The 13,090-nt window shown below is 41.0% G+C and overlaps 2 protein-coding genes across 2 annotated transcripts; one reads left to right on the forward strand and one right to left on the reverse strand.

The window, feature by feature from the left end:
• The first annotated feature begins 3,189 nt into the window (after positions 1-3,189).
• Positions 3,190-6,727, forward strand: LOC120954064 (FAU ubiquitin-like and ribosomal protein S30). The gene is made up of 3 exons (XM_040374618.2): positions 3,190-3,288; positions 3,596-3,717; positions 6,223-6,727. Exons 2-3 carry the CDS (start codon positions 3,643-3,645, stop codon positions 6,541-6,543), a joined length of 396 nt encoding a protein of 131 aa, XP_040230552.1. The 5' UTR covers positions 3,190-3,288; positions 3,596-3,642; the 3' UTR covers positions 6,544-6,727.
• A 3,063-nt stretch (positions 6,728-9,790) lies between these two features.
• Positions 9,791-11,001, reverse strand: LOC120955733 (40S ribosomal protein S14a). Its single transcript, XM_040376846.2, has 3 exons — positions 10,882-11,001; positions 10,380-10,634; positions 9,791-10,268 (listed from the first exon to the last, which is right to left on the reverse strand). Exons 2-3 carry the CDS (start codon positions 10,617-10,619, stop codon positions 10,050-10,052), a joined length of 459 nt encoding a protein of 152 aa, XP_040232780.1. The 5' UTR covers positions 10,620-10,634; positions 10,882-11,001; the 3' UTR covers positions 9,791-10,049.
• Positions 11,002-13,090: the final 2,089 nt, after the last annotated feature.

The following is a 13,090-nucleotide window of genomic DNA, read 5'->3' on the forward strand; positions in this document are numbered from 1 at the left end:
AGATCCCATCTGATGTGCTGATTGCGTGTGTGTTTATGTGTGTATGTGTGTGTGTGCTACCCAGAGAACAAAAGCACGCGCGTGCTGGTTCGTTCTGTCCAAGTTATATCAATATTTAACCTTTAAGTTGGCAACCGGATACCCGGGTATTTTTTTCAACTTCGAACTGCAATAACTTTTGATTCATTGCTTTTATTGACATGAAATTTTCCGTAGCCTCCCAACTTTTAATTTGTAATTTTTTGGTGCATAAGTTGTAATTTTAAACAGCCTGTAAGTATTTTATTTTGATTTTTTTTAAACTTTACCACGTAAGTTGGCAACCAGCATACCCGGGTATTCCATACACTTTGTATGGAGAATGACGTTTCTCTTCTTCCTCTTTTCATATTGTGCTTATTTTCGAGTCAAATTCAAGCGATTCTTAATTTCAATTTGACCGTTATTTTTAAAATAAAATGAAAAAACTTAATGAATAAATGAAATAGAAGAGAATATATGGTGGCCTTACTTGCTTACAGCATTAAAATATAGAAAGCATTGTTTACCTATCCCAAGCGCCACAGATTAAGCTTAAACGTCTGAAAAATTGAATATCCATAGAAAAAAATGAAAGCTCCACAGCTTCATTGGTTTGATCAATAGATGGCGTATTAAAACTGATTATTATATTGCTATCCTTTTCTTGCAATGTGTTTCGACAAGTTTCATCTTATCATGACCTATATATAGCCTTCTAACTTTCTGAGCAAAAATCTATAATGAATGGTCGTGTGGTCAGATACGTGGGTATCAACACCAACGACCATTACTCAAATCTCACTTGCTTCAGTGCTGGTGATTCCCGTTGGAGTTAAGTATTTAAACAAACGTATCGCCGTTCTAGTTCTAGCGATGCATAACTTCAATGTGAAACCATACAACAGTACAGAGGAAATGAGAATGCTCTCCTCCAAGCGATGAAGCTCAACTGGTTGGGGTATCCCACCAACATAGAGCGCCACCAGCTTTTTCGCTATTTTTAGAATGCATGAGTCGTTTGCCGTCTGCTAAACGAAGTCTTTCTATATTCCGTTTAGGTAGAGTGCTTGAGTCGTTTAGAAGCCGTTTAGTGGTCGTTTAGTGGATTTGTGGCACTTGGGATGAAAATCGTTAATTTTTTGCATCAAAACGTGTGGAATACCCGGGTATGCCGGTTGCCAACCCAACTGACATTTTCGAGCACGAATAATCGGGAATTCGAGCAAATTTCCTTAAACTGGAGCCTTAGGCCGAAAATACACGGACCGGAATTTCGCGGCCGCGGAATTCCGCCTGCTGTCAAACCCATATACAAAGTGTCAACGGCAACTTTCCCGAACTGTCATATCCATACATTTTTCAGCAAGCGGAATTCCGCGGCCGCGAAATTCCGGTCCGTGTATTTTCGGCCTTAAACTTCCCTTAAACTTCACCAGTTTAAGGCAATTTAGAAAAAGTCCTTTAAAATCAACTGTGGTGCGGCTTTTTCGTTACTTTCTTCTATATTCGCTCGGAAATGATGTTTCCTATCATCATAGTTGTTCAAGTACCCATTTTATACTAAAAAAAATACCAATTTTTTATAGAATAACGTCACAAAAAATTATCTTTTGTTTTTTATAAAAAAAACCATAGCTATGAATGAAAAATGAGCTCGACGGCATCGTTCATCGATAGAGAAACTTCAAATTTACGAACACACCAAATCTTGGCGCTTTCAACACTTGTGATCACACACAAATTCACAATTTCAAGCGTATCGAGTACTAATCGAGCAGATATGGGAAAAGAATTTCGTGCAAATGTCACTTGGGAACTTAAGTGTGTAAATCTGATTGCCAACTCTACGGTTAAAAGGGACGCAGCGGTAGAGTGAACTGAAATTCCGGCTTAGATTTGAATTTGGGAAGGGAAGGCGTGGGAGGTTTTGAACACTGTGTGTATCCGTGTTTTTTTTTTTTTAGAAAGCACGGCAAGTGATTTCGAGCAGTTTGCGACCTCCTAGGTGTGTTTTTCTTGTTCGTGTTCGAGTTCGCGCTACGAACTTCGCTTGCTTCTCGGTGGCAATACAAAAAAAGTCTAACGAGCTACAGCCAGAGGGTAGGCTGGAAATTGAGAAAACAAAAATCGTGGCAAAAAAAAAGTGGAGCGCCGTTTATCCGGGCTCGTCGGAACTGGACCTCACCCAGATATTCGAATAAGAGCGATGGCAACGCTGATCCGTTGCGATTTTATCGAACGTTGCTGTCAAACGTTATTTCGGCTGATATTGGGATAATTTGGATGATTTGAATGGTTTAACCATTCTAAAAATATAATTTTATATTGTTCCTGCATAATTACATTGACAGATAAAAGTGGATGCGACGATCCGACGGAATAAAAAAAATGATTCCGTCGTACGACGAAATTGCACGTCCGACGTCTGTCAAATCCCATCTCATTCGATAAAATCGTATCGGATTAGCGTTGCCATGGCCCTAACACGCATAATCAGACCTAGCATATACGTCGAACGACTCTCGAATCCGGCGGAAGCCCCAGAATCGAACGGGAGAATATTTGGTATCATATTCGCCGTTCGATTTCGATGAAGGTTTCGACGCCTTTTTTGTTCTTGTTTTAGCATGATTAACAGTTGGTCGAAGCAACCAGGGGACGGTGTAACTGTAAACAACCTAATTCAGGATTTCTTTTGAATAAATAATTTTCCATATTTTGGTTATAAATGGGTTAAGTGTGAGTGATGAAAGTGCTATCATAAGCACCACAGATTAAGCTTAAACGACTGGAAAATCAAATATCTATAGAAAAAACGAAAGTTTCATAGCTTCACTGGTTTACTCAATAGATGGCGTTTTAGGACTCATTATTATTTTGTTGTCATGAATGTTTGAAATTTCCCATTAATTATAGTGTTTTTTGTTATGACAATATGTTTCAAAAAACCTTTTTTTCAAATATCCTCTTCAGCACGCAATGTCTACTTTGTGTTGAACTGCCATTTCTCAACAGCACGAATAAACGAACAGCCGGATAAAAACGGCGCTTTACTGTACGATACAAAAAAAATCCCGCGGCATTTCCAAAATTGCTCGAATTCGGGTTGCCCTACGTTCACCTCGGCCTGGACTTGCTTCTGCGAGCGTGCTCTGGCTAATGGAAAGGCCTTTTCCCACTGGTTCGCGGCGAGCTGTCGCCACGATTTCCGACTAGACGCTGACATCCCACATGCCTCTTTCTTTTCGAGTTTGCATTCCGCACAGGGTACGTGTCTCACGAAATGCTAAGTTAATTTTGGCTCGTTTTTGGTAAACCTGGGTTGGACTAGTCAGTAAAATGTGTTCGCTTAACGTAGTTTGCGGGGTGCTGTGTATGATTTTGAGCATGATTTGTGCTTCAGTTTTATATTTCCACCGCTGACCATCATATGTCGCGCACTATGCGCGGTGGTGTCTAGGTTTATCCTCTGTCGGCTTCTTGAAAATTGTCCACTTACCCACCTCGTGTCTGAAATGTGTGTTTATCTGAACGCTTCGCCTAACTGACGGTCACCTTTTGTTCTCTGTTTTAGTTGCTACAAACCATCGCGCTTGATTAATTTTAAGCCAATCAGTGAAGATGCAGCTGCACGTTCGAGGTCTAAATACGCACGTCTTGGACGTCCAGCCGGGTGACAGCATTAGCCATGTTAAGGTAAGTGTAATTAAATTGAATTGATTGAATCAAATAAGTGCAATGGCCATCAGCAGCCATGCTTGTAGAATGGTTGTCGTTGCTATTTTAGAACCACGATCAAACACACGGTTTTCATTGAATTCCGGTCGGATGCGTTCGCAGTGCTATTTCTTGTCAATAATGTGTTGCTTTATATTGAACCTCAAGTTAAAGCTTGATTCGTGACGGCATTTGCAGTGAACAGCAGAGTCATCTGTGTCACATCGGCTAGACTCCCTAGAATCGCTGCTAGAATAACTTTGAACGTTTGAACCGCAGAGTCCTTCTTTACCATGGGTCTGCGGCATAGGTTTATATCAATACAAATGCAAATGGTGAAGAGATTCATGTTAATTTCTGCAAACTTTGTACACGCTTCGGTACGGCCTCCGATTGTGCGGTACTGTCTTAAAATCGAGATCAAAACAAGCGTTAAAATCCTGCCAGTTGTGTTACCATTACTTCAAAAATAATATACTTTAATGTTTTAACCATCAAGTTGATGCTTGATTCGTGACGGTATTTGCAGCGAACAGCAGAGTCATCTGTGACACATCGGCTAGACTCCCTAGAATCGCTGCTAGAGTAACTTTGAACGTTTGAACCGCAGCGCCTTTCTTTACAATGGTTCTGCGGTATAGGTTTATATCAATACAATCGTTAACTAGCGAAGAGATGCATGTTAGCTTCAGCAAACTTTACCAAACCGTACATGCTTCCTAAAATGAGAGAGAGCTGCGGTTTAAGAACGTTTGCCAAATTATAAGTGAATCCAAACAAAAAAAAAACATCTTTAGCCTCCTGTGCGAAGATAAGATGTGTACGACCAAACTGTTATTATTTGATACCACATTAAAATAATACTTTGCAAATCGATCCTGCTCTGTGTAAGCATCCACATCTTGGCCAGGTATGCATGTCTTCCATCATGATGTATCTCTAGAGTGTATGCTAGAAAAAAGCGCGAGAATATCTACTCTGTATTAACGTTCCATTTCGTTATAATGGAGGCCATAAATCTCGCCACAAAATTAGCCTTTCCTTACAAATGAGCAGGTATCCGGTATTGATGATAAGAATTTACGCTATATAAGCATCCACATCTTGGCCAGGTATACACGCAATACACGTGATATATCTCTAAAGTGTATGCAAAAGTAATGCGAGACTATCTACTCGGTATTAACGTTCTGTTTCGTTATAATTGAGGCCATAAATCTTGCTACAAACAAACCTTTTGGATATACTGTCTAGTTTCGCAGGTTTTGTTTCCGCTGGTGATGCAGGGATTCAACACTATATTTCACTCCATAATAAGCATCCATATCTTGGCCAGGTATACATGTCTTCTATCGTGATGTATCTCTAGAGTGTATGCTAGAAAAACGCGAGTATATCTACTCTGTATTAACGTTCTGTTTCGTTATAATTGAGGCCATAAATCTCGCTACAAAATCAGCCATTCTTTACAAATAAGCAGGTGTCAGATAAATTTCTTTGATCTATTGATAGCAATACTTCACTCTGTGTATGCATCCACATCTTGGCCGGATATACACGGCTTACATCGTGATTTATCTCTAAAGTGTATGCAAAAGTAATGCGAAAATATCTACTCGGTATTAACGTCTTATTACGTTACAATCGAGGCCATAACTTTCGCTACAAATAAATAAATTTAAGGTACAACAATTGATGGAGCTGATTATTATCGCTCTGAATTTGAAATCTGTGCCAATGTAAAGAATCTTATTACAATTGTATTTTCTGAAGTACATTGCAATTCAAAATCAATTTACCGGCAGCCACCAGCGGATCTTTGCAGATACTTCCATACTCAAGATCCTCCTATAAAAAAACACTGCCCAAACTATACGCAGGAAACATTGAGAAACGGATTGGTCTTGATTCTGTAGAACAATCCGTGGTATAAATTGCGTCCACAAAGAAAAAGAATACTGGATTTATCAGGACGATTTATTTTACCGGCAGACACCAGCGGATCTTTGCAGATACTTCCATACTCAAGATCCTCCTATCAAAAACACTGCCCAAAATATACACACAGGGGGCAGTGAGAAACGGTTGTGTCTTGATGGAGTAGAACATTCCGTGGTTTTAATTTGCTTCCATAAAAAAATAAAATAAAAATGAATTTCACGCATTGCGTATTACACCGGCAGGCACCAGCGGATCTTTGCCGATACCCACACGCACTGATCCTCCTACAAAAACAATTCTGCCCAAAGAATACACAAGGAACATTGAGAAGCGGATGTTGCTTGCTTGTATAGAACCATCCGTGGTATTAATTGCTTCCACATTATAACGTCACGATTCGCTTCAATTTGTAAACAGCACACAAGAATAGCACCGCACACTGCACTCCGAAATGCTCCTTTGTAAACGATCCACAATAATCAAGACAGCATCTTTGCTTTTTTTTTTGTTTTCTTCCCATTTTCGTGTCCCCCCCTTTACTAGGCTGTTCTGGCAGGACTAGAGTCCGTCGACGCTCAGGAACTGAACCTCTACTGCGAAGGCGTACCACTCGGTGAGGATGTGACCGTATCTCAGCTGACCTCGGTCGAGCTCGACCTCACCGTCAGCCTGCTCGGTGGTAAGGTGCACGGTTCGCTCGCCCGTGCCGGCAAAGTGAAGGGACAAACGCCCAAGGTCGAAAAGAAGGAAAAGAAGAAGAAGAAGACGGGCCGTGCTAAGCGTCGCATTCAGTACAACCGCCGTTTCTCGAGCGTGGTGCAGGCGTACGGACGTCGCCGCGGTCCGAATGCCAACTCAGCCTAAGGGAGTGTTGGTCTCTGATGGGGGCGCAAGTCAAAACGGACAGGGGCTGTATTCATTTGTGTGTCTGGTCGGCGAAAAAGTTCAAGCGAAAGCTATTAAAGCCAGCAACACAATCTAAGTTGCGTGCCGTGATGTAACGAGGATTTGTTGGTTCCGTCAATAAAAAAGAAGGCTTAAACTTTAATGTGATCGTTACCCGATTTTCCTAAAAACTTCGTCGTACAGAGTTCGTTCGCTCATGCATTAGGTTATGCTGCTTAATTTTCATCACTGTGTTGAAGTGTGTGTGTGTGTGTGTCACATTGCCTTCGATCACATGAAGAAGCGGGGAGCGTACATATGCCAGGAAGCATGCATGATCGTTAGCCTGACCGTGGTTCTTAACGTTTCGCCATTTTTTCCTTTACAGATAACGACGCGACAGCAATCAAAAATGCTGCTACAACACCACGATCAACAAATAGTTTCTAAACGCTTTTTTGTGTTTCTATTCTAGAAACGCAGACAAACATCCGAATGGCTGTTTTTCGGCTGGTGTTGCCCCCTAAACTAACCATTGGGCCTAACTATCAATCATACAATCAAACACGATGCGGGCTCGGAACGGTGCGATAGTCTTGAGAAAAACGCTGCAATGCAAACTGCAATCAATTTTTTAGCTACACGTGAAGAAGGAATGCTGGAATACTGTTTACAATATCCCAATGAGACAGTTTGAAACTAGCTTGACCTAAACCTCGCCTGTCTTACTTTATCTTCTATACCGCACCTGCTTGCACACTCATTCGCGAGAGCGTTGAACTATACTCTCCCGATGTTATCGCGAATTTTGCCCGCTGCTGTAGGAATGTATGTGCGAATGTGGAGCTTTTTTCTCTGTGTTTCCTCTTCTCCCCCTCGTTCCTACTCCCTTCCATCAATTTGACTTCGCAGTAACAATGAGATACTGTACGTGGATATACGCACCAATTTCATTTAGCACCCGTGGTCCATATGGAACGCCGATAAATCAAACACAACCGACCAGTATCACATTATCGATATTGGCGTGTGACGTGACGATGAATGTGTTAGCCCTTTACATTAAATTATATTCTTAAACCCTTGTTACGTCTCCTCCCACCCTCTCCCCTCTCCTGCAACTATATTATAATGAAGTGCGTGGGAGAAGGGAAGAGGAGGAGCATTTCAGCTTGTTTTTATTACTATCTCACAAAATAAGTCCAAAACAATCTGCCTTTGGGTAGCAGTATATGGGTACTGAGGTAGGGCCCCATCTCAGGTCCCTAGTTTTACGCATTCATCGCGTATTGGTCGTTTGGGATAATCGATATAAGCATGCCAAGAGGATATTCACACTTTAGCCACTGTGTTATGCGGATCTATATTTTTACCGATATCGTTTTTCCTCCAGCGTTGAACCTTTTACTCAGTGGTCATTTTTTTACTGTGGATCTTAAAATTCAAGTTTTGAGGATTATGTTGTGGTACAATGCTGATTTGATATTATGTTCTTGGTTCCCGCTACTGTTCGTTCTACTGAGAAGTCACTGGGACGGAAGCATGGAGAAGGACTGAGAACAAAATCGACCCATCGATCCTGGTACCTAAAATTGACGTATTTTGTTCACTACATAGATTGTACTTTATATCTAGCGATTGATACCTGTCGCATACTTTTACGTTGAGTTGTAGTGCTTTAGGCACCAAAAACTCAGAACTCCTTAGGTTTTATTTATGTCATTAAGTAATACGGACATGGCTGTTGCAATCGAAAATGAAGTGGACGTGCTTCCCGAAGGATTTTCCCCTAACAGAACAGCCTTATCCCGGGCTTACTCGATTGTAGCTGCCATTGTTCTATTGCCGATATTGCTAAATTCTCAAAGTGAGGATTTCTTCCTATTGATGTTGCTTACTCGGGTTGTTGCAGCTGTTTGGCGCCGGGCCTTGGGGTGCGCCAAATTGATAGTCTTCATAACATGATTGGATGGTAAAAGCATTTTCCAGGGCGCATAACTATGTTTCTGCCAAGGGCGCCCAGATGACCATGCTACGGCTCAGGCCAAATTATATCGTCTTTCGTTTCTAGGTATTCTAAAATTATGCTGAATATGTATGTTTTCCGTAGTTCACTATATTCACCCACATACATGCACATATGAATACACACACTTCCACATATGAATATCACATTTGAATTCTTTTCGGCGATTAAAGAAAAGAATTGATGAAAGAAAGATTGTGTTGTTTATGAACAATTTCTCTACATAATAATAGAGGCGTTGATGCTACTGCCAACATTCGCGTCTTCCAAACAAAATTCTTCTCGTGTTTTCAAAGTCAGTCAAATCCACTTGCGGCCCAGGTTTAATGTTGTGCCAGGCGGCATTTGGCCGACCGCTGCCTGCCTTCACTGTATCTGTACAATTACTTAAACCAGTAATAAAATCATCAAGAAATTGTTGAGGTTTTCAGCACATTACAACAGAATACATAGAAATTAGCGTAAAAAAAAATACATTGAACTATTATTTGTATTGCTCGAGCTGTCTGGGTGATGTTGAGTTGTGATGTACCCGGATGAACGGTACTCCTCTACACTATTAATTCACAAAAATCAACCAAAGACAAACACAAACAGCGAATTTCATTCCAATCAACAATCAATACTCCTAGAATCGAATAAATACAGTCACTCTAAATAGGGCTGCCTTATTACATTATTTTATAACATTTCAAATAGTTTCAGACTATCTGAAGGGTGAAACAGCTTTACAGGGTTTAGTTGTGGGACACTTCCTTGACTCTTTCTTATGGGAAGTGAACTTCATATAATCGAAATTGGACTCTATGGCACCCTTTTTGGACAGGCTCTTTGGAAATTCCAGTTGGAAATTGTCCAACAAGGGTGCTATAAGGTCAAATTCCCATTACATTAAGCTCATTTCACGTAAGGAGTCACTAAAGTGTCTTAAAGCTATGAAAACTCCTGGACAACCCTGTAATAGCATTAATCGATCGTGGTGAGAGGTTTAATTGTCTATTACTGTAGGTGCTCTTGCACTGATCTACCATGCTTTCCGCGTACCCAAGGCACTTGCCGGCTGTTTATCTTTCTATTTATTAAACGCATGTTTCTCAACCCTTCCAACTGAAAGACTTCTACAATCCTTTGCCAAAAAAAAATTATTTCGAATGTATGTCCACGTACCGAGAGCTAATAAATAAATACGACCAGTTCACATTTTGTTTCATCAGGACTGCAGCAGTTCGTGTTTTATTGGTATTCTCGTACACGACGGCATTGGAGTGACAAAAATTGTAAACGTCTGCGTAAGAAATAAACTGTTAGCACTTGAGTAACACTCGCGCACACAAGTCCCAGCGTACAGAGACGTGGGCGGGGGAGAGTCCAGACGAGATGCACACAAAATCATAGCAAAACAAATGAATGCATCCACGGCCGCAACGCGCACTCGAGATGGAAATATTGGTATCACTCTCTATAGACGACGACCGCGACGACCACCCTTTCGGCGAGTGGAGTCCGACGGGATGGGCGTAACGTCTTCGATGCGACCAATCTTCATCGAGGAACGCGCCAGCGCACGCAGCGCCGACTGGGCGCCCGGTCCCGGCGTTTTGGTGCGGTTTCCGCCCGTAGCACGCAGCTTAATGTGAAGCGCGGTGATGCCAAGCGATTTGCACTTTTCCGCAACGTCCTATTGTATTGCGAATATTAGGGTAATTAAAAAAAAAAAACAAAAAGATTAATTCCAACTAGCACAGGTCTTTGACCACACATCACGATCACGGATCGAGGCTATTCTTACCTGAGCGGCCAACATAGCGGCGTAAGGCGAGGCCTCATCGCGATCAGCTTTGACCTTCATACCGCCGGTCACGCGCGAGATGGTTTCCTTGCCGGACAGGTCCGTAACGTGGACAAAGGTATCGTTGAAACTGGCGTAGATGTGCGCCACTCCAAACACCACCTCACCGTCGCGAACCTGCGGTCCGAGCGACACTTGCACTTCCTCCTTCACAACTTTGTTCTTTCGTGACGGGGCCATGATGCAACTATGTTACTAGAACGATAAAAAGATCGAACAATATTAATACAGAGCGGTTGATTTTGATATTCACGCAGAGCGCCTGAGGTGTGCTGATTGGTAAACAAAAAGCACCCAACAACTGGCTATATGGTTGATTAATCATTTAAATTAGCATGATCAGAAACAGCCAGATCACGCACCAGCGGTTTACAGTGAATTTTTAATATAAAATAATCGAAAACATTTCAACGGAATTATACCCATATTAAAAATTTCATACCTCGTAGCGAGTCCTCCGTGCTTTTCGTTTCAGCGGAAGTAGGAAAAAGGCATAATAAAAGCTGACAGATTTGAGTGAAATAATCAGCGATGCCAAAGGCGTTTCTACAGGCTTTTTTGCGGTGAACTGAAAAGGCGGAAACAGTTCGCAAATCTACAGCACGATCGTCTCGGAAAAGGTTTGTAGAAGCAATTTCGAGCAGTTTGGAAATCCGCAGGCATTGCAAAAGTGAAAGTTTTTGCTCGATTCTAGGGTAACTTTCAAATTTTCGTCAGAGCGTTTCTACATACACCGAGAATGCAGCTGAGAAAAAAGCTGACAGCATGCTTTGACAGCGACTGACAGCATTTTCGGTGAGAGAAATCTCCTCAGCATGCAAAGAACGATGGAGCTGAGAAAAAATTGAATTGGCAGTTTATGTCGAACGATCAATTATTGTTTGTATTTTTGCAGTCTAATAATCGTAGAAATGTTACTAAAAAGTAAAAGAATTTTTTTTACTTCATTTTAGCGATTCAAATGGATTTTTACAACATAATTTTAAAAAGTCTCATCTCGGCGCTTTCCAGAGCTTCTACACACACCGGCGTGAGAAACCGGTTGTCAATTCTCTCACAGCCATCTCTCAGCTGCAGTCTCGGTGTATGTAGAAACGCTCTCAGGCTAGTTTTACAAAAAACTGCTCATAAATATACAATTTTTATTATTTTTCATGAAAGCGATATTATTTTGGTTTATAAACTATTGTAGTCCCAAGTGCCACAAATCCACTAAACGACCACTAAACGGCTTCTAAACGACTCAAGTTCTCTACCTAAACGGAATATAGAAAGACTTCGTTTAGCAGACGGCAAACGACTCATGCATTCTAAAAATAGCAAAAAAGCTGGTGGCGCTCTCTCTGTTGGTGGGATACCCCAACCAGTTGAGCCTCATCGCTTGGAGGAGAGCTTTCTCATTTCCTCTGTACTGTTGTATGGTTTCGCATTGAAGTTATGCATCGCTAGAACTAGAACGGCGATACGATTGTTTAAATACTAAACTTCAACGGAAACCATCAGCACTGAAGCAAGTGAGATTTAAGTAATGGTCGTTGGTGTTGATACCCACGTATCTGACCACACGACCATTCATATAGATTTTTGCTCGGAAAGTTAGAAGGCTTTATAGGTCATGATAAGATGAAACTTGTCGAAACACATTGCAAGAAAAGGATAGCAATATAATAATCAGTTTTAATACGCCATCTATTGATCAAACCAATGAAGCTGTGGAGCTTTCATTTTTTTTCTATGGATATTAAATTTTCCAGTCGTTTAAGCTTAATCTGTGGCGCTTGGGGTATGTTACGCTATTTTTATTTGCCATTTCAAAACCTTTTTAAGAAATATTCGTGAAAATGCAAACATTGAAAATGCAAATGCTCTTATTTTCGGCAGGCTGGGTTCCTATTTTTGGCAACGCGAATGCGGGTAAGAAAATGTTTTTATCTGTGTAAATAGATAGATTTCTTTTGTATCAGTTTAACACTCGTACTTTCCTAAGATTGGTGTTAAAAGCACTTTAAAACGTCTTTGATGCTGTTTATCTACTGCAAAAGACGAATTTAAGCAGCGATGTTTAACATGCCAAAATTAGCTGCTTAAGCAAATTTGGCTATTTGGGTCGTATCGCCGTTCTAGTTCTAGCGATGAATAACTTCAATGTGGAACCATACTAAAGTACAGAGGGAAGGAGAAAACTCTCAAAGCGAGACAATCGTTCCACTGATTGGGTATCCCACCAACAGATGGCGCCACCAATTTTTATGCTATTTTTAAGAAAGCATCAGTCGTTCACCGTCTGCTAAACGAAGTCTTTCTATATTCTGTTTAGGTAGGTTGAGTCGTTTAGAACTCGTTTAGTGGTCGTTTATTGGAGTTGTGGCACTTGAGAAAAAAATAATACAAGATGTGTCAAAACTGCTCGAATGGGTAAATTAACAACTGTTATTAGATGCAATAGGATTTTAAGAAATAGCATTTCATAATTCTTTAAAAAAAAACCGGGAAAATAGACCATGCGATAAGGATAGTTCAGGGAACGTCTGTATAAAAAAAAGATAATAAAAGTGCAATACCGATCTGTCAGTCAGATGCCGCATGTGATAAAGCTGTGACCATTCCCCAATTGGGTCATTTGCTGACGTTTCCAACCCGATGACGTTTGA

The sequence above is a fragment of the Anopheles coluzzii genome, chromosome X (assembly GCF_943734685.1).
Source record: "Anopheles coluzzii chromosome X, AcolN3, whole genome shotgun sequence".
NCBI lineage: Eukaryota > Metazoa > Arthropoda > Insecta > Diptera > Culicidae > Anopheles > Anopheles coluzzii.

What these genes read in the sequence shown, in the direction of transcription:
- LOC120954064 (XM_040374618.2), top strand. Translation starts at nt 3,643, where the DNA reads ATGCAGCTGCACGTTCGAGGTCTAAATACGCACGTCTTGGACGTCCAG. An exon ending in ACAGCATTAGCCATGTTAAG is followed by an intron (nt 3,718 to 6,222) that starts GTAAGTGTAATT and finishes CCCCTTTACTAG; the next exon opens with GCTGTTCTGGCAGGACTAGA.
- LOC120955733 (XM_040376846.2), bottom strand. Translation starts at nt 10,619, where the DNA reads ATGGCCCCGTCACGAAAGAACAAAGTTGTGAAGGAGGAAGTGCAAGTG. An exon ending in CCGCTATGTTGGCCGCTCAG is followed by an intron (nt 10,269 to 10,379) that starts GTAAGAATAGCC and finishes GCAATACAATAG; the next exon opens with GACGTTGCGGAAAAGTGCAA.